The 21,389-nt window shown below is 37.8% G+C and overlaps 1 protein-coding gene across 2 annotated transcripts in view; it reads right to left on the bottom strand.

The window, feature by feature from the left end:
• CNTN3 (contactin 3) overlaps positions 1–21,389 on the bottom strand; it is a 332,828-nt gene that overhangs the window by 143,708 nt on the left and 167,731 nt on the right. For both annotated transcript variants that reach the window (XM_064361917.1, XM_012477072.2), the window contains one exon: positions 14,779–14,874. In XM_064361917.1, coding sequence (XP_064217987.1) covers positions 14,779–14,874 — 96 coding nt within the window. The remainder of the gene's footprint in view (positions 1–14,778; positions 14,875–21,389) is intronic.

Genomic DNA, 21,389 nt, shown 5'->3' on the forward strand with positions numbered 1-21,389 from the left:
AAAGAAAGATGCATTCTTTTCCTAAAAAAGTTTTTTTTTTTAATTGCCCTCATATTTTTCCATGAGGCATATTACCATTCTTCAAGAACACACTGTGAAAATGCTGCTCAATGTCACTCAAATGGTGTCTGGGCATAACATATGCTGATAGAAGTATAAAACCGTGAGAGAAAATAAGGAGTCTCTGCTGGGAACACAGACCTTACCAACTGCATTTCGGGTATCAACCCACTGATTAGATAGTCTTACCAGGAAGGCAGTGCTAACAACGTTACCCAGTTGTGGAAGTCAATGGCAGTAGTACAGAAAGAATGTAGCAGGCTGTATAAAAACCAAATCGGAATTTAAAAGAAGTAACAGGAGTGGGCTGTAAAACGCATAATACTTTCAGATATAATAATGTCACTGAAAACATTGCATATGTTAGATAAAAAGGAAAAGTCCTTAAATTTCTGAATTTACATAAAATTTACATTGGAAAAAACAAGCGATTTACTTATAGCTACAACAGAATTAGGTACAGTTCTGCTTAGTTATGGTGTTTACTTTGGGGAACATGATGTGCCCTCACTGGAACTGAGCTTTAGCAGACATCTGTCAATTGATCTTTCAGATTCACGTCTTTCCAGGTAAAACTGATCTGAACTATTACAGGGTTTGTATTTATGTATAACAGAATCTCACTCTTTAGACTTGCCCTACTCTGTTGTGCTTAGCTGACTGATTTATCCTCACTTTGGGGGCATAAAACATTTGCTAAGAAAAGTAATGATGCAAACTAGACTGGAAGGGGAGAATGTTTAATTACTTCAGAAAAAGTATGTAAAACAAATTTGGAAAACTATTTCCAGGACTGAGATGCTACTTTCAGATACTACAGGCCTCCAAGGGCCTATAATTAGCTGCTTTAATTAGCTTTGTTTGGAATTATTTTATGTACCCCTGAATCTAATGAAGAGTGGATTTTTAAAGACTTTATAAACCATCCCCTTAATATATAACTTAACAAATATGTATTAAACCACCACCTTAATATATATTTGTATTCCCTCAGATTGCTAAGTGAATGAGATTTATTCATTTTCTTTAATTATCAGTAAAGAATGCCCTTAAAGGAGGAGACTGTCAGCTGTGTCCTGTAGGTTGAAGGCACCTTCAAACCATGTAGGGTTTCATCCACACTATTTAAAAAATATTGGAAAATTTTACCAACATACAGTTTCTGGCTTTTCTTTAAAAATTTACTTTCTCCATGGCAATAATCCACTGGAGCTGAGTAGCCCAAGAACCCTCTGGATGGAATATTCAGTTGACCACAATCCCTTCTATACTGAGTTTTATACCATTTTCCATCATTATATATAGTTTTCTTTGTAGTAGAGTTGAAATCACGTAGACTGGTTATCATATGTAGATCTCTGTCAAATGTGGAAAAATAGAAGGAAAAACTACAAAGGTTCAAATAACTCAACAGAAAATAAAAGGGCATATGGTGAATTATGTTATTATTATTTGTTGCTCCTCTCTGTGGCAGGACAGTTCTGGCCCATTTGGTCAGCACTGGCTGTAACAGTTACTTTGGAAAATGGAATGAGCAAAATTGACATATATACACACACATACACACACACACACACACACACACACCACCTGTGAACAGCTTGCATGGTTCAGACAGTTTTATTTTCTCATTTTCTCTGTGTCAGGAAAATGACACGTCCCAGGTAGGAACCACTCTTTCCCAAAACAACAAAATCACATGGAATACAGATTCAGCCAACCCACTGCTTAGAGGCTACATGGATAGAAAATAAATCTTTATTCTTAAATGCCTCTGAGACGTTAGAGTTGTCTGTTGCTCCAACACAATCTAGTGAAAGCTGACTGATGCAGGGCAAATTTCACATAAATAGTGAAAAATAGCTCCATGTGTTTCACATACAAAATGTGTCTGTGTCTAATGAATTTAACTTAGCCACAGTTAGGAAAAAAAGCCATGGTGGCCGGGCGTGGTCCCTCAGGCCTGTAATCCCAGCACTTTGGGAGGCCAAGGCGGGTGGATCACCTGAAGTCAGAAGTTTGAGACCAGCCTGGCTAACATGGTGAAACCCTGTCTCTAGCAAAAATACAAAAATTAGGTGGGCTGGTGGTGGGCACCTGTAATCTCAGCTACTTGAGGCAAGAGAATCTCTTGAACCCGGGAGGCAGAGGTTGCAGTGAGCCAAGATCTCACCACTGCACTCTAACCTGGGTGACAAGAGCAAAACTCCATCTCAAAAAAAAAGAAAGCCATGGTAAACTCTGTAATCAGCAAATTGAAAATGCATGTGCCAAATCCTTAATGAACTCAAAAAAGAACTGTATTTTCTACATTTTAAAAAATGCAAATAAAGTAAATGATGCTGTTTAGAGATTTAGCTGTTACCAAGAAAAGAATTGCCCAACCCTCAAATCCTAGCCCTCCTTTCATTTGAATCACTTGGCTGGCTGCTGCAGAGCTGCGAGAATAGGGAAAGGTGATCACTGTGCAATTTCTGTGAATGAATTTAGAAACTGACTTTTGGAATTTTACTGAAAACTTAATGCATGATTCATTCTACAATTTTTTACTCTTAACCCTAGTAGCATTTCAAACTCCAACTTGCTAAATTTAATAAGAAAAAACAAGTTTTAAATAGAAGCCAGATCTCAAAAGGAAGGGGATCAATTTTGAAACTCCCTCCCCACAAGACCAATCTGGGTTTTCCTTCAGACAGAGAGCAACAATCACCGGCACAGATGAAAAATAACAACAATAACAACAAAAACAAATACAAACTACTCTGGGGTGAGGTGCCAAGTGGTACCTGTGAGGATCAGAAGCTATAAAAACTTAACCAAGTGGTAAGAGAGGTGCTCAGTCTCTGCGGGCATCAGTGCAGTCACCTGTGAAGCACCCACCAGCTACTTCACACCTGGGCACGTGGATGAAAGCCAACGAATTTCAGTTACACAACTAGGCAGACTAGCAACTTTGCTCTCCAAGACAGCATTTTTGTAAAAGCTTTTAAAAAATTATCCTCATACTTTTTTGTCTCTCCAAGACAGCTAAAGTTTAGGGAAAAGAAAATCTGCTGAGACAGAAATTACCTAGTTTATAAATAAATGAGTATCAATGTTCCATGTAAGCCACAAAGTTCACTTATCTTTTAGAGTTTAAAATGTCCTACTTAAGAGAATTCACCCACTAAAATACTTCAACTCTTGCACTTGCTCTGGCATAACTATTTATTCCTTTAAATGGTTTTTGAAAGCATTTACATTTGTATGACTTGAAGACAATATGTTCCAAAGTGTGGCTCAAAAACCATCTGAATCAAGACTCTGCTGGGTCATTAATAAAGAATGCAGGTTTCCAGGAAAGACCACATCCTATAAGGTCAGAATCTCTGGGGGTGGGACTGCAGAATCTACACTTTAAATAAGCCTCCTAAATGAGCCACTGGAGTTTACAAAACACTGCCCTATGACCAAAAACACCTGATTTGGACTTTGTCTGCCTAACAAATACTGATCAGTTCGGTCTAATACATTGTCAGGTTTCTTTGTTATAGTAGCTGTATAATATTAATTAAAACACAAGTAAACACAAATGCATTTTAATGGCAAAGCAACGAATGCTTTAGTTCCCCAACTTGCTAGTGAACAGGTAAATTCTTAGCTCTCACCTGGTGTTTCTTACAGTCTCTCTCTTTCTCTTTTTTTTTTTTTTTTTTGACAAAAAGCACCAACTAATGGTCCTTCTGTTTCTTTTAAGGATGTTAAGAAACAAAGCCTTTATAATTCTTGATTTATAGCTAATTTTTACTTAAAGCAGGAAACATTGGTCAGAACTCTGCAATATTAAAATAAATTCTGTTGAAGCACTATCTCTCTCTCTCTCTTTTTTTTTTTTTGGAAATGGAGTCTTGCTCTGTCGTCAGGCTGGAGTGCAGGGGCGTGATCTTGGCTCACTGCAACCTCTGCCTCCTGGGTTTAAGTGATTCTCCAGCTTCAGCCTACTGAGTAGCTGGGACTACAGGCATATGCCACCAAGCCCAGCCAATTGTTGTATTTTTAGTAGAGACGGGGTTTCACCATGTTGGCCAGGATGGTCTTGATCTCTTGACTTCGAGAAGCACTCTCTAACAGTGGATTTAAACCCCTGAATTTCTACATGTAATTCTTTAATAGGCTTAAGGCTCCTCTGACTTTTGTCTGTGGGTGGATGGAATCAGAGCAGGAAGACCTGACAGTCTTTAGAGTGAGAGAGATTGATTTCCTCATCATACTACTGCAGATCAGTTAAGGGATGTGGGAATAAAATGGAAGGGGGAAGTGTGAAGCCATGCTGCTGTGAGAAAAATGTAAGAAATTGTCAGGAGTACCTCTGAAGTTTGGGGGAAATTCACCTATAGAGTGAAAGTGTAAGTAGTAATGAATGAATGAATCCACAGTTTCTCGAAGTTGTTTCCATGACCCTGACTCTTTCCAGGGCTCTTTGTGGTATGTTCCATGCTGACTTTAATCCAAAAGGGATGCTAGGACAGTCTCAGGGACAGCTGTCAAAACATATAGCCACTGTTTTTTATTTTTTATATTAAATTTCCTATTCTTCTTGCATCAGCTTCATTACTACATATACATGCACATACATATACATATCATTCTAAAATGATGTCCATTGCATTAGGTATGGCTTTTTGTTTGTAAGAAACAGAAACCTACCAGAGTCAGCCTAAGTAAGGATCAAAATGTGATATACAGACACGAGCTGTTTCATGGAACCCAATGGCAAGAAAACAGCTACCAAGAAATGAGAGCTGGAGAGCCTGCAGGCCAGGCAGTCTTTCGTCCTTAATCTCTGCCCCTGGTTTCTTCTTGTTTCTGTCGGGCTACATCTCTGCTCCTGAGACATCAGCATTCTTGGCTGCCTAATCTACGTGACAGAAAGTCTCTGTTCCAAACTCTCAAATTCAGACTTGTAGACCTACAGGTCAAATATCAAATTCCCAGAAGAGAGCATCTGATTGGCTCATCTTGTGGCAGGTGTCCTCCCTGGGCCAATCAGCTGAAGTGACTTGAAATGTGTTGGCTAGACCCCTGGGGTCACTGATGGGCATCTCAAAGCCATATCCATTCCTTTTCTCTAAACATAATTGTTTTAACTTTTTCATCCTCAACCACGTATAATCCAGAGGAGAGAAACCCAAACATTTTCTAGAACCATGTTTGCTAAAGTGGGGTACAGATATTCCTGGCAAGACAATCCCCCAGGGTATAGGAAGAAAGTATAGTTAACCCCCTTCATAGATTTACTTTTATTTAGATATTTAAAATTTTTACATTTTTCCATAAATATATTAAGATGGTAGTATATTTGTATGTGTATAAATAAAAAGAATTTTAAACAATTCACATGGATTGCCTTCTTAAATACTCACAATGATCCTGTAAGGATAGGTTCTGTGATTATTCCCCATGTACAGATAAGAAACAGAGATACAGAGGTTAGGCAACTTGCCTCAAGTTCCATAGCTTGCAATGGCAAAGTCAGAATTGGAACTCAACCAGTCTAGCTCTAGGTGCCCAGTTTGTACCTTCTCTGCCTCTTTCATATGTGTATATGCATGAGTGTGATTGTGGCAGGGTGGTGCTTAAAAAGGTTTTAATGGCTATAGAGTATCTATTAAAGGAGTCTGAAGAACACTGTTTTAGAAGGTGGAAAATGTGTAAATAAAAATATTGAAGCCTATAATGTTTGTGAGCACAGGAAAATTTTCCATCAGAAAGAATATATGTGTAGATAGCATCAAAATAAATATATAGATATGAATCTCTAAGTTTGATGATTTACTTGGAAAGAAAGAATATGCTTTCTGCACTGGACATGGTAGCTCATGTCTGTAATCCCAGCATTTTGGGAGGCCGAAGTGGGCAGATCACTTGAGGTCAGGAGTTCAAGACCAGCCTGCCAACCCCATCTCTACTAAAAATACAAAAATTAGCTGTGGATGGTGGCGTGTGCTTGTAGTCCCAGCTGGGAGACTGAGGCATAAGAATAACTTGAACCTGGGAGGTGGAGGTTGCAGTGAACAAAGATCGTACCACTGCACTCCAGCCTGGGCAACAGAGCAACATTCTGTCAAAAGAAGTAAGGAAGGAAGGAAGGGAGGGAGAAAGGGAAAGAAAGAGACCTAGGTGCCCAAATCTATCATGGCATGGCTTTGGACAAATCACCTAACTGCTCTGAGCCTTGGCTTGTCAATGTAGAATGAGAGTGATACTCTCTTCCTTGGAGTTCTATTAGGAGCAATAAGCCCTGTGTCTGGCCAATAATAATGTCACCTATTACTCATTTTGGGTTAACTAGTAACTAGTAAACTCATCGTTTTCATTCCCTGCGGGACCATGTGTCCCTGAGGAGAGAACTGCTGTCTATCTTCCTATTTCCTGCAAACCGAACTCAGTGCTTTTCTCTTGGGAAGTGGTTCAGGCAGTATTCAACTTGGATATATTTCTATTGACCTGGATATATTTCTATCAACTTCACGAGCAATATGCTTTTTCTCTTATTTAATATCAATCTTATTCAAGTGAAGAAACATTTATTATAGTAGAACATTATTATAAGACATATCACGTCTTCCACAAATAAATAGTTATTTGATGGATACTTGAGTAAATCAATGAATGAATACAATGGATGGATGGATGGAATGATGCCTGGATGAACGAGTTTAGAAAGAAAGAAAAAAGGAAGGTTGGAAGACAGATTCAACTAATATTTTAAATTCACAGTTTCTACATTCAGGCACTTTGGAGAAATTCAGGATTTGCATCTACATTTTCAACTACAAAATGGTCTATCCAGTACAACAAATATTTCCTTTAGGGATCAAAATATTTTACAGTTATCCATATAAAAGTAGCGAAGGTTTATGTGTCAATCAATTCAGACCAGACTTGTCTCAATGCTTCTGTGAATGTTAATATTCTGGACTCCTGAAAATGTCAATAGTCACATCACTATTGACATATTCAAAAATAGTTTACAATCTTGAGATTCATCAGTCTACAGATGGATTATCTGTTTGCCATGACGTGTTAACCTATCCCCAGGACAGAAGTAATAAATAAACAGTAATATTCCATTGCACAGACGCCAATTTCTCAATAACCTATCAATCATCTGCTTCTTAGTCTTGATCTTGCAGTTTGTGGTGACATAACTGCTGCTGTAATGCAACTTTTGCACCTGCTCCTTTAGGGAAGTTAGAAACCACTAGGATACCAGAGAAGCAGTCTACACAGTGACCTCTAATGCAAATGTGATAGGAGCCAGAAAGCATATTTTCAGTTCTTTTCTTTCCCCCTTAAGAGACAAAGTATTGCTGTGTTTCCCAGCCTGGTCTCAAATTCCTGGACTCAAGGGATCCTCCCACCTCGGCTTCCCAAAATGTTGAGATTACAGACGTGAGCCACCATGTCCACTGCAGAAAGCATATTCTTTCTTCCCAAGTAAAACATCAAATTTAGAGATTCATATCTATATTTTTATTTTGACACTACCTACACACATATTCGTGACTTTAAGATTTTGAAAAATGCTAATATTTTAAAGTTTATTTTATATTTTTTTAATCTTTTTTTTTTTGGAGTCTCACTCTGTCACTCAGGCTAGAGTGTAGTGGCACGATCTCAGCTCACTGATACCTCCGCCTCCTGGGTTCAAGCGACTCTCCTGCCTCAGCCTCCCAAGTAGCTAGGACTGCAGGTGCCTGTGCCACCACGCCTGGCTAATTTTTTTTTTTTAATTTTGTTTTAGTAGAGGGGGTTTCACCATGTTGCCCAGGCTTGTCTTGAACTCCTGAGTTCAGACAATCCACACTCCTCGGTCTTTCAAAGTGTTAGGATTACAGGCGTGAGTCACCATGCCTAGCCTGTTTTAAAGTTTAACCATATTACATGCAGAACAGTAGCAAACTGTAGTTCAAGGAAAACTGTGTGCCTAAGAGGAAGCTCTATTATACTTAAAGATTAAATTGTTTGGGGAAATTGTTGTTTTGAGACATAATCACATCCAGAAACACTAGTCCATGTATCTCATTGCCTTGACAAAGTCTCTAGCAACTGGACAAGTCATGTGTCTCACTGCCTTGATGAAGTCTCTAGCAAATGGACATCCTAGAGATGAAAATGCCTATTTAGTGCCTTTTCTTTACATTCTCCCAGCTAAGCTACCTAAGCTGACTTCTGTTTTTCAGTCTATTCATCTTGGGTAAAGAAAAAAAAATAAAGATGTTGATACAGAAGTTGTAAATCCCACGCCATCTGGGTATGTTGCTAACAGTTCTCACCTTTGTCACAACAGGGTTTACAAGGCAATTTTTAGCATAATGTCACTTCAGCCTCTATTACCTGCTGTTTGGCATCTCACATTCTCTTTTTTCTATCCCAAGGGCTATGTCGTTATAATAAGTGAATGGCAGTGTATAAGACTTCCATTTCAAGAATATGTGCATAGCAGTGATATGGAAAGCTAAATCAGAGACCAAAGTCATTTGCTGATTAAACACTGGGACAGACTCAAGCCTGTTTTCTACTCAGAGTAAATTTTTATCAGCTATTGTTGAATAAAACTCATCTCTTTATTAACATGCATATATGTAATAACTTGATTAACACATGAATTCCTGAGGAGTTAGTATTTATCATAAGGTGCCTATGAACTAGTCTTATGACCTTACTGATAACAGGGTAATTTTTCTCATGTATTTGAATGTCCAATAATTGTGTGGTGATATCAGCAACTGCATGGTAATTACATGAGCTCCCAGATTTTCATGCAACTGGTAACTGGATTAATAATTATGCTACAGGTGATGCACGTTCAGTCTTTATTTCTGGCTTTTGATTTCCCGGTTTTCTAACAAATTTTGGGAGGTTAATTCCTCTTGCTTCATAGAGGTGCTGGACTGCTCTGCAGAGAAAGTGATGACAAGGAAGTGGCAGAAAATCACACAGAATGACGGGGAGGTAAGAACCCTCTCAGCTGACAGCAGTCTATTGCTGCAAGGTTACAGGGATTCCTAGGAAAGTTCCTCATTGTCCCCCACCATAAAAGAATTTTTTATTCTCATAGTACCAGACAGATGGCAAATGCTCTTACGCAAAGCTGCCCCAAGTTGCTGACACTTCCTTGTAAATTATCTACATAGATGAATTAAGGAAATATGAATAATATATGCAGTTTCCACACTTTGGGATCCTTATTTAGGCCTTTTCCATGTCTATCTTCCTAATCTAGTTATGCAGAACATCTGAGTTTCATTTCTAATAAACAAAAGAAAGTTACAAACTTACTGCACTAAAAGAAGAGATTTTAACACAATTTTGCTATGAGTCAAAAACAGAAAAAGAACTACAACCTAGGAAATACAAAAAAAAAGGTAAAACAATAACTGCTGCCCATTAATAAACAGTTTTCCAATAGTTCTTAGAGAATATGTGGATGGCTACAGAAAAAAAATAAAACCAAAACAAAACCAAAAACCTTTGATGTTAGTCTCAAGTCTGCAACCTTTCTAGTACAGGACCCCTTGGAGTCCTGAAGTGTCCCTTGCAAGGAAAAGGCAGAAAGAAGTTGGATAAAAGAAAGTTGTTTGGGGACATATCACATCTGTCAACGATTAAAGGATGCATGACATCCTGTAACCAATGTTTCTTTGTGTCTTGATATTTTCATCTCATTGTGATTAAGATAGTAAAAGCATGATTTTATTGAGATATTTGAAACATCCTCAGCTTTCACAGAAACTAAAACAGCAAACTGATGGAGAATCCCATCCACATCTATTACAGGGTACCCAGTGTCATACAATTTAATGTGAAAACCAGAGAAGTCTGTTTGTGGTAAGGTTTTCTATGGATTGTTAGATCTCAACCAAACCCATGTTAGAGACTGTATTTCACATCACACTTGGGAAGTGAGAAGTCATGGATAGAAAGTATGATCTCCTTTATACCTGGGACTCTGGGACCTTTGTTAAGAGCAGCAGTATCCCCTCAGCCCAAGGATTTAGAAAAGAATAGCAAAGTTTTATGAAACAATAAAAACGTACAAATCAGTTGGAGACAGAGAAGGCCACAATCAGGAGAAGAAATCAGGGTGAAGAGCTTCTTGAGTAAGACACTGTAAGCTTGAATGGGGAAAAAAACTGACATCCTCAGTGGGGAGGTAAAATTTTGGTTGTGAAAAGCCAAATGGATTCTAGTGTCTAGGCTGAGAAACGAGCTAGGGAAGAAGGAAATCTGACAGGGAAGAAGGAGGTAACATTAGCCCCTAGTCATAGAGACCTCACTTAATGGAAGAGACTGGTTAGGGCTTTGGAACCTAGAGTGGCCCAAGAATAAGCAGCATCAATTTCAAGGGAAAGCTAAAATCCAGCCTCTCAGACCCTACCCCAGATTCACTCAATCAGAATCTGCATTTTTTCAAGTCCCCAGGTGACAGATATGCAATTAAAGTCTTAGAAGCATGGGCCAGAGCATGCCTGAGTTGGGCACTTAATTAACTCTGGGGATATTTCTGCTAATGTGATTTGAAGCAGTGCTGATGTGTTAAACAACAGGATTGAAAATTAAAACCATAAACTCTGCTGCCTCCGATTTTGAAATGTCAGAAGCTTTTGGCTTAGGACAGTGCCACTTTTGCTGAGGATTCTGTGCCTTCTCATTTGGAGAATGGCAACAGGGTGCTGGTTTAGAGCATGCCATACTAGAAAGAGCCCTGGTCAAGAGGCAGAGCATCCAGGTTCTAGTTTTATTTCTTCATAGCTCTGTGATTTTAGGTTGGCTTTCTCCTCTTCTGCACACTTTGCAAACCCAAAGTGTAACCCTAAATAAAAGCTGGAAGGACTTAGTTTCTGGCCTCATCCCTCATTTGTCATTTCTAAGCAGGAGGTCTGGACTCAAGGCACTAGGCATTGGCGGGCTAAGAGCCCACACTCTTCATATCTCCAGGACTCAGCTTCCAGACTCTATCTTACATTGTCAATCATCTTGTTCCTCACCATACTTTTACCCAAAAAGAGTCTCACTAGCAGGTAATTTCCACAAAGGACTAAAACACTGCTTGGCATCTAAGCAACATTCAATAAACAGAGGATAATACTATTATGATTATTTTATTTATTTAATTTTTTCTGAGACAGGGTCTCGCTCTGTCACCTAGGCTGGAGTACAGTGGTATGATCCTGGCTCACTCCAACCTCCATAGGTACGGGATTTTATCATGTTTCCCAGGCTGGTCTTGAACTCCTGAGCTCAAGTCATCTGCTGCCTCGGCCTCCCAAAGTGCTAGGATTACAGGCATGAGCCACTGTGCCCAGCATGACAATAATGATAATGGTTACTATTATTATTATTAGTGCTTTTCTTTGCTTACTCTGTTAGGATGATATAAGAGGAAATACAACAGATAAATAAAATACGATTGTGTCTTCAGTAATCAGAAAAATAACAAATTTAAACATTTCTAAACACAGAGAAGGAACCACGAAGAAATGAAAAAACATGAAGTGAATAAAGGTAATACAAAGTAGGGGAGACAGAGAAGGGCAAGCACATGTCCTGTAGGGACTGTGGGACTTTGTGGGAAGAAAACCGAATGGACCACAGTGCAGGCCATGAGCTCTCTGATTAATCTTTCATCACTTGTACTCATATACCCTGGAGTGACAGCTTCAGCTGCTCTCTGACCTGGCTCACACCCTCTACTGACTTAAAGGCCATAAGTCAAAAAGGTGATGAGGCAGGGCTGATACCAGCTGCTGTGGACACAGTTTACTCTGATCTGTCAATGCCCATGCCTGTCTGGTTGGCACCCAGGGCATTTTCGTTGTTAAATGCTTATATCTCCACAAAGTTTCCAATGAACTCTCAAAAAGCATGTATAACTGGCCAAACTTAAAAACATATTCCATGTATTTTTTACATGAATGTGTTCATTTCTTCAATCAGTATTTACTGTTTGTTACAAACCAGCCTTGTACTAGGCTCTTGGGTGCAAACACCAACATAGGCCTGTCCTCAAGGAGGTCATAAGCCAATGTGTCAAGAGAGTAGATGTGAATTGTGAATATCTAAGCATTATAGACACTTAGACAAATGAGAATCACATTTTTTAGCATCTAAATCTGCACAATCTGGAACTGAGGGAAGTATGCTTTTGGTCACTGTTATTTGCTCTCCAATGCATGCTCTGGGTTCTTACAGGTTACTGTCTGATATCTGGGAAGATTTCTCCCACTTCACCTACAATCCTATTTGACTTCCATTGTCATCCCAACCCAGTGTTTTAAAAATGAAAGGACTACTTGAAGTCACCAATGGCAGAGAAAAATCAGGATGTCATTATTTAGGATAGGTGTAATGGGCTAACAGTTCTCCAAATTTATGACATTTGAATAGATTCATCTTTTGGGACATGTTTCATCCAACAGCTTACTAAGACATGTTTACTGTTTGCATACTTAGCCAACCGAAATGTTCCTCCCTTCCAATCAGTGAATGTATCTAATCATAATGACACTTAAAGAAAATCACTCAGTTGGAATCTTAAATTGGGTCAATACCTACAAAACTGATCACATCACCTACAAAACTGGTCACAACCAAGACTATCCAGCTATTATTTTACGTTAATTTGAGACAATATAAATTTATTTTGCTATTTCCTTCCTAGATGTAGTTTTAGCAATTATTTATTGCTATCTAATACATCTCTCTTTTTTCTCATAATAATACACTTGCGTTGGAAACTGCTTCTTTCTCATTCTAGGGTTTGTCAGAAGGTGGAACTGTGTCAAGTCCTCAGCTGCAGGGCTCCCATAAATAAGACTGACCCTAGAAGAATCAGGAGCCATAGAGAAACAGGGTGTCTGCTTCATTAGGATATTTAGCATTAAGGATCACAGAACTTAGAGCTGCCAGAGGCCACCTTTGCCCCTACAAGGAATCTACATGAGAATGGAGGCATTATTGAGACAAGAGGAGTCAAGAAACACAGAGAAAAATGGATTGTTTGTGGAATTAATTCAATCTCTAAATCCAACAGAATGGGTTTTCCGAGAGCAGATGCCTAAATAGAATTTTTTTAGAATAAAAGCTTTTAAAATCAATGATCAAAACCCATGAAAGGAAGGAACTAGAATTTAATCGAGAAGAGAAAGAAACTGAACTATGATGTGGTCCAACAAAGGCATGGTCATCCTGACAGGAAACTCTGGATTAAATCAGAATTGCCCAGTGTTGGTCAGAAATGGTTGACCCTTCATATCCCAGTCTTGCTCAGTCACTAGACATGGCCTCCCTCAGGAGGGTATGACTGTGGGCAGCTGGGGCAGACCATGAAGGAGTGAGAACTGGAGGCCATCCACTAACCCCACATCCCATGGCGAGGCAGCACATCCTTCTGGGTGGCATATCTCTTTGTAAACTATGCAGTGCTACTAGAAGCCATTTGATCGTCCCAGTTATGTGAGCCAGCAAATTCCCAATTTTCATCAAGCCAGATTGACGAAACTGGCTGTTACTTTGTTTGCAATCAAGAGGCTCTATGCTTCCCTTCAAAGTTAAAGTTCTTCTGAAATGTCAAGATTCCAGCAATTATGTACACCCTTGAAATAAATTGGAGAACACAATTTAAACCCATAGCAGACAACGTGATGGCAATCCTGTTAATCAAGCCCCAAGTCTGCAGTCTCCAGATGGTTCACGAATTTCAAGTGGCCAGACCCTGAAGACGGGAGATATCTGTTTTATTGGGTTGAGGGTTTGTGATCAAAATTGACAACTCACTGGGTGGAAAGGACTGTAGTTTGTATGTCACAGAACAAAGAAAGTCCAGCATGTTTTCCTCTGAATAAGTTTTACCATAATGAGAAGTACACTTCTCAGTTTCGCTTCTGGTCAGAAAGATCCACTCTTAACTTGTTTATCTCCCAGTAATTTTCATCCTTTCAATAACAAAATGTGTTTGTTTCTCTGAGAACAGTGATTTATTCATTAATAATGCCCTCTTTGTTCCTGCAAGTGACCAAGTTTGCAATAGTGACCATGACAGGAAAATCAAACCAGCACCCCAGGCTCATACTGGGGAGCTAATTAAATTATGTTCATATGTGCTGAAGTTCATTTTCACTCTAGGTCACTATCTTGGTAAGCTTCTGAATTTCTAGTAATATTTGCAATTTCAATGCCCCAATGAAAATGATGTGAATATACACACATATCATTTCTGTGTGTGCATATATATATATAATATATGTATATATAATATATATATAAAGAGGCTTAATGGCACATACTAAAAAGCTTGTGCGTGTGTGTGTGTGAGAGAGAGAGAGAGAGATACAGACAAACAGCAAAGACTCCAATTTGACATGGCATAAAACTAAAAAGCAAATAATAATGGTGTACGGATAAAGCATTGTTTAGCACCGTTAGGTAACTGAAGCGAATGTGATCTCTCTCGTCTTTAAAACCCTCCTTGTTGGAATGAGTCAATTGTTTAGAAAATTCTCTGAATGGACTATTTTTTGTCGCGTTCCTCATATTCCAACAAAGCTGACAGAATTGAATGCCCAGGTTATCAAGTTTCTCAGGGTAATTTACAGACGCAATAACAGTACATGTGCTGCAGGCCTTGCCCTGAACCTTAATAAATATGAAAAGCAGAAACAGAGCATGACTTACCTCCAGAGTGTGGTGGGGGGCCGCAGAGCAGCACAACTCCCTGGCCTTCACGCACGGAAACTGTACTCCTCATTTTGGTTTTAAAATTGTCAAGATCTGATTTGAAAACAAAACAAAACTGAATTTCAGAAAGGCCAATTAAATGACAATTTTACACTAAGACCTTCCTTTCTCTTAGAAAACAATTTTATTTTTGCTTTTTATCTTTAAAATTTATTTTTATTTACTTAGAATTTCACATTTTATTTTAGATTCAGGAGGTACATGTAGAGGTTAAACTGTGTGATGCTGAGCTTTGGGGTATGGCTGATCTCATCACCCAGGTAGTGAGTACAGAACCCAATAGGTAGTTTTCTAACCCTTGCCCCTCTCCCTTCGTCCCCACTCTAGTCGTCCCCAGGGTCCATTGTTGTCATCTTCATGGTCATAAGTACCTAATATTTTTCTTCCACTTGCAAGTGACAACATACAGTATTTGTTTTTCTCTTCCTGCATGGAAAACAATTTTAAAAATCTCTTTTCAAGAACCTAGAGAGAAGAACATTTGCTTTCAGGTGGAAAAGCTGGATTCTGACTTCTTTATTAAAGTTTCTAGAAATTCAGCAATACAATATAAATATACACCCACTAATCCCATGTTGCTGAAATAGTGTGAAAAACAGCATGAACTATCCAAAAGAAAAAGCGTATATTAGAAGGAACTAACCATACAATATAATTCAAAAAAGGAAATGAAATATCCTAAATCAAAAATACACATAAATATGACTTTCACATTCGCCAGTGATTTGCCATATCATGAATACTTTTCACTTCACCTTGTAATAATGACCAACTATTCACGAATTTCCCTCCTAAAATATTCTGTCATAAATAGCCAAAATAGCTTTTATTATACCTATAATTATTGTTATTTACAAAAACATTTCAAAATATTCAGTTTCTGAGTACAAGTCCTATTTTTCCAAGATTCTGAAGGGCTCTGCGGAAGATATATTATCACTGGAAATTACCAAGAACATAGAATTCAAAGGATAACAATAAATTAAATCTGCATATTCTATTTATAGCTGCAAAAAATAAATTATTTTTATAATTACCCAAATAATTTTTCAAGTGTTTAAAAAAGTTAAAAAAAATAGCAATCAAGGGCAAATACTATTTTGATTACCAGTGGTTATTTTTAGAGAACATTTAATTTCCTCCTATGACAATCCAGTACAGCAAATACTAATTCACTCTTTCCAACTTAAATTACAAGACAGAGAAAATTCTACTGACTTCATTTTAAAAAGTGCTTTAATCTATAGGGAAAGAGGAAGAAAGATCTGTTTCTCTACACTCTGACTTATAAAAAAAAGCTTGTGAATTACACAGTTAATATACTCTATGGTGTCACTTTCTGTATCAGAACAATTGCACTGTCAATTTCTGAAAGAATATATTCACTTCATAGCTCCTAAGGGCTGATATAAATTGCCTAAGTGGTGACTATACAGAGTGAAGCAGTATATGTGTTTTAGAATACAACTTTGAGATTTTCAACTTTTCTTTGAAAAATATAAAAAGCAAAATCATTATCTTGAAGTTGATCAAACCGGAACCTGTAGACATTTATGGATATTCTAAGCACCATAATGCATTATATCAGAGAGAAATAAGAGGGCCTATGTGTTTTATGTTATTGTTACTGAAAAATACTATTAAATTACTAGGTTATAAATATGGAATAAAGTGATTCAGCAAAACTCTTTTACATGTGCCCAGAAAAGAAGAAAAAACAGTTGATGGACTTATTTTAACAACAGGCTAACCAACAGAAATGATAAAATAACTTAGCATTGTATCACCTTAAATATGAAACTAAAATGCAGCATTCTCAAAACATTAAGGCTTTTGGAATGTAACTGAGTTGGAACTGCAAAACTGGACCATCCAAATGTTTCCCAATGGCTAAATGGGGCAGCATATCATATCAGAATGTAGTTTATACGTGGAGTTTGCAAAGATTATTTTTTAACGATCAAGTATGTATCATCATTGCTGCCTTCCTGTCCAGTTCCTTAACTTCTGCCACATAATTTCACACTATAGAAGTTTTCTATCACTTATTTTAGCTAGAATGTGTAAAAAAGTATAGAATAGTTCTACAGAAACCAGTAATGTCTCCTCCAAAGGTAAAATCTCTTTTGCCTAAGCACAAATATAGCCTGGCACAGATCTGCCCATTGGTCTGGATACATGCATTGATACTCTTTCTGCAGTGCACAAGTGCAAGGTATATTGTTCTGGATATCTAATACGGCCAGTTCATGGACATAGCATGAAGAAGCAAAGAAAAATAACTTAATTGTAATGGCACATTTTTTAAGTGGCACTTTGCTGAAAAGGCGGTAAGGACACAGAGGACTAAACAGTTAATCTACAGGTTTGACCAAGGCTTTAACAAGCAGAACCTGGCCAAGTAGACGGAGAGTAGCAGTAGCAGTCAGGGGGTGAGGGTGGGCGCTTTTTTGAGGCAGATGGAGCAACAAAGATGCATAAGAACATAAATGTTACAGTCAAGGTATACCGAAACTTTTCTCCTTTTGTTGCAACACTAGGAACTATGAGAAAAGTGTAGTGTCAGTGTCTAAAAAGCTTCAGACCATTAAGATATCTAGTGGAAGATTATATGTGTCACCCAAATGTAAGTCAAGCTACGTATGGTCAAATTTTGGACTTTAAATGATAAAGAACACCTACAAGTAACTACAGCTAACATCATATTTAATCGTGGAAGGCCAAGTGCTTTCCCCCCAGCATCAGAAATACAAGGGAGTTAAGCAGGTCACAGCATACAGTTTCTACATACTAACAATAAACATGCAAAAATCAAATTTAAAACCCAAAACTACTCATAATTGCTCCAAAGAAAATACTCAAGGTATACACATAACAAAACATGCAAAAGATCTGTATCCTGAAAATTAGAAGATGCTTATGAAAAAGTAAACATTAAAGCAAAGACCTAAGCAAATGGAGATACATACAATCTACGTGGATTGTTAGATTCAACATAATTGCTGCTCTCCCCAAATTAATACACTGTCATATGTTGCAGAACGACATTTTGGTCAATGCTGAACCACACATAAGGCCAGATCATATATACAACAGTGACATCATAGTCATCATGAGTAGTAGTGAAATATATTACTCCTGTGTTTGTGGTGCTGGTGTACATACTACGATGTTTGATGAAATCACCTAATGATGCATTTCTCAGAACGTATCCCTGTCATTAAGTTACACATGGGTTGTATAAATTTAATATAATTCTCATCAAAATATCAGCATGGTTTTTGGTTTGTTCTTTTTTTTTTTTGTAGATGAAGACAAACTTATTCTAAAATTTATATGTAAAGGCGCAGTCCTTAGAATGCCTAAAACAATCTAGGCTAAAAACAAAGCAGGAAGACTCACTCTGCCTAATATTGAGGCTTATAATATACCTACAGTGATCAAGATTGTATGATAGTCACAGAGGGAGAGACACATAGATCCATACAGCAAAACAGAGAACCCAGAACTAATCTCACAAAAATGGGCTCAGTTGATTTTTGAAAAATGCAATTCAATGGAAAAAGAGGAAAAAAAATCAACCTAGACTTTACTCAGTTTAAAAATCAACAAAATAGACCACAAACCTAAATGTAAAACATAAAAATATAAAACTTTTATTTAAAAAATACTGGAAACCATCTTTGCGATCTAAGACTAGGCAAAGAGTTTTTAGACTTGACACCAATTAAATGATCTTTAAAAGGAAAGACTGATAAACTAGACTGCATCGACATTTAAAACTTCTGCTCTGTGAAAGCTCAAGTGAAGAAGATGAAAAGAAAAGCTACAGACTGGGAGGACATACGTGAAAAACACTTATCCACTAAAGGAAGTATATCCAGAATAAGTAAGAACGCCCAAAACTCAATAGTGAAAAACACACTATTCCATTAGAAAATGGGAAGAAGACACAAACAAACTGTTCACTGAAGAGGAAAAACAGATGGAAAATAAGGACATGAAGAGATGTTCAACATCATTAGACATCAGGGATATGCAAATTAAAACTACAATGAGATATCACTCTGCACCTACCAAAATAGCTAAAAACAAACTACAAAACAGTGACAGCAGTAAATCTCGGGGAGGATGTAAGGAGACTGGATTATTCAGACACTGTCTTCTTAAATGTAAAATGTCAAAGCCGCTATGGAAAATTTTTGTAGCTTCCTGTAAAACTAACCACACACAACTACCACATGACCAGCAATTGCACTCCTGGACATTCATCCTAGAGAAATGAAAACACTTGTTCACGCAAAAACCTGTACATAAAAGTTAACAGAGCTTTATGTATAACAGCCCTAAACTGGAAACAACCCAAGTTTCTTCAATACGTGAATGGCTAAATGCACATTTCATACCATGGAATGCTACCCTGCAACTCAAAGCAATGAACACTCGATACACCCCCCTTTGATGAATCTTCAGGAAATTATGCTGACAGAAATATGCCAATTCTGAAAGGTTACTTACTATATGATTCCATTTATGTAAAATTTTTAAAAATTCTTCTACAATACTACCTTAAATGTCTTTAATATTTAATGTTGAAATGCTTAGTAGTTACCAAATTAAATCATTACCTGAACAGTGTAAATGACAAGACTGCCTTTGAAAGAATCAGGTCACTGCCAATAAAAGAAAGTCGTGCACTGCCATGCAAAAGCTAAGAAAAAACTCAATGAACATACCCAGAAAAGCAATCAAAATCAAGACTGCAATTCAGTTATGGTTTTCACCCCTATGTCTACAGTATCAGGTGCTGTAAGTCAGGGTGTCCAATCTTTTGGCTTCCCTAAGCCACATTGGAAGAAGAATTGTCTTGGACCACACATAAAATACACTAATGACAGCCAATGAGCTAAAATAATCACAAAAAATATCACAATGTTTTATGAAAGTTTATGAATTTTTGATGGGCTGCACTCAAAGCCACCATAGGCAGCAGGTTGGACATGCTTGCTATAAAGAAATTCCCATGCAATGATTCAGTTTCACAATCGAGTGGTAAAATTTCAGTTAGTTGATAAATCTCATTAAAGCATGCCCACTACAAAAAGAAAAAAACCCTGTTCAGTGAATGACCACACCTTTCTTCCTGCATTATGGCACGTGCAGAAGCACTGAAAGGACCTCTTAAATCTGAATATTAGATATAAACAACCGACTCTTAGTTATCTTCAGTATCAGCGTGTTCAAAACTCAATCACTATTTATCTATTCCCCAACACCCAAATTCAAAGTGTCTCTTCCTTTTTTGTTCCCTTTGTTGCTAGTCCAATTCTCAGAACATTTAATTACACAGTAAGCTCCTAAGGGAAAACCCTTCCATGGCAAAGTGTGTGTTAGGAAAATAAAACTTTTCCCTTACGTAAAAATAATAGCTTATTCAACAAAAGTTCAATAGTGTTTTAGTTTGGTTTCCTCCAAATCAGAGCCTCAAAAAAGACTTGGGTGACACAGTTTATGTGGGGGAAGATCTTAGAGGCAATGGGGAATACATGGAGGAAAATTCAACATCTGGTCATATTATTGAAGCTGCTACTGTAGGCAATGAGAACTTGATTTCAAATGAACCTCTGACAAGCCTACAAAACGCCATCCAGAATCATCCATTTGAAAGATGGGAGTTGGGGGTATATGTAGGCTCCCAACCCCAATAGTGGAGGAACTTCCCTGGGGGCAACAATTCCCTCATCTCCATCAGAGCTTCCACCATGAACCTGCAAAGAACCGTCTACCACCTATCCAAATGCTTGGGAGGTGGGCATCAGAGTTGTGATATAGGCCATAAAAATGTCTACCATAAACAAACTTTTTCCTTAAGGCTGAGCCTTTTGAGAGATTTTAAAACAGGTGTGCATTGTGAGTCTCCAAGCAGCGACTGAAGTATTTTGTACATTTCTAAGCCTATTAGGAAATATAGCATAGCATTTAATAAGATCTTAACATCCTCAGGATCGGTTGTTTGGTTCTGAAACACAACCTGGAATATGCAGGCACTGGGTGGACCCTAAGTATACTGTACAAGACCTTTCCACATAGGTATTTCATAGTTCAGCTTCACCTCCCTCCCATACATTCCTCCAGCACTGTCAACTCCCAGCCACATACACTAAAGCACAAAAATGCTAGCCCATGCCATGCACATAAGGTTCCCACTTCTCCACTGACACAGAAGACCTTTATTTATCTTCCAAATCATCTTTGGCCACATTCCTTTTTTGAAACCTTTGAATTATCTGTTATTTCATCATCTCTGTATTTTCTATACTTTTATATTTTCCCACCTTGTTCTTCTATTCTGGGGGCTCTGCCAGGATTAAAGCCTTGTCATTTTCATCTTTCTATCTCTAGACTGTTACATATTTCTTGGCATTGTGTAGGTTGTCAAAGAATGTCTGAAATAAGCATCCATTATCTCATTTTCCTTAGGATCTCCATCATGGGTCTTCCCACCAAAGTTAAATTATTGGTGTCTGTTTTGCAGCTTTCCTAACTTT

The sequence above is a fragment of the Aotus nancymaae genome, unplaced genomic scaffold, assembly GCF_030222135.1.
Source record: "Aotus nancymaae isolate 86718 unplaced genomic scaffold, 86718_ANA_hifiasm-v0.15.2.pri h1tg000046l, whole genome shotgun sequence".
NCBI lineage: Eukaryota > Metazoa > Chordata > Mammalia > Primates > Aotidae > Aotus > Aotus nancymaae.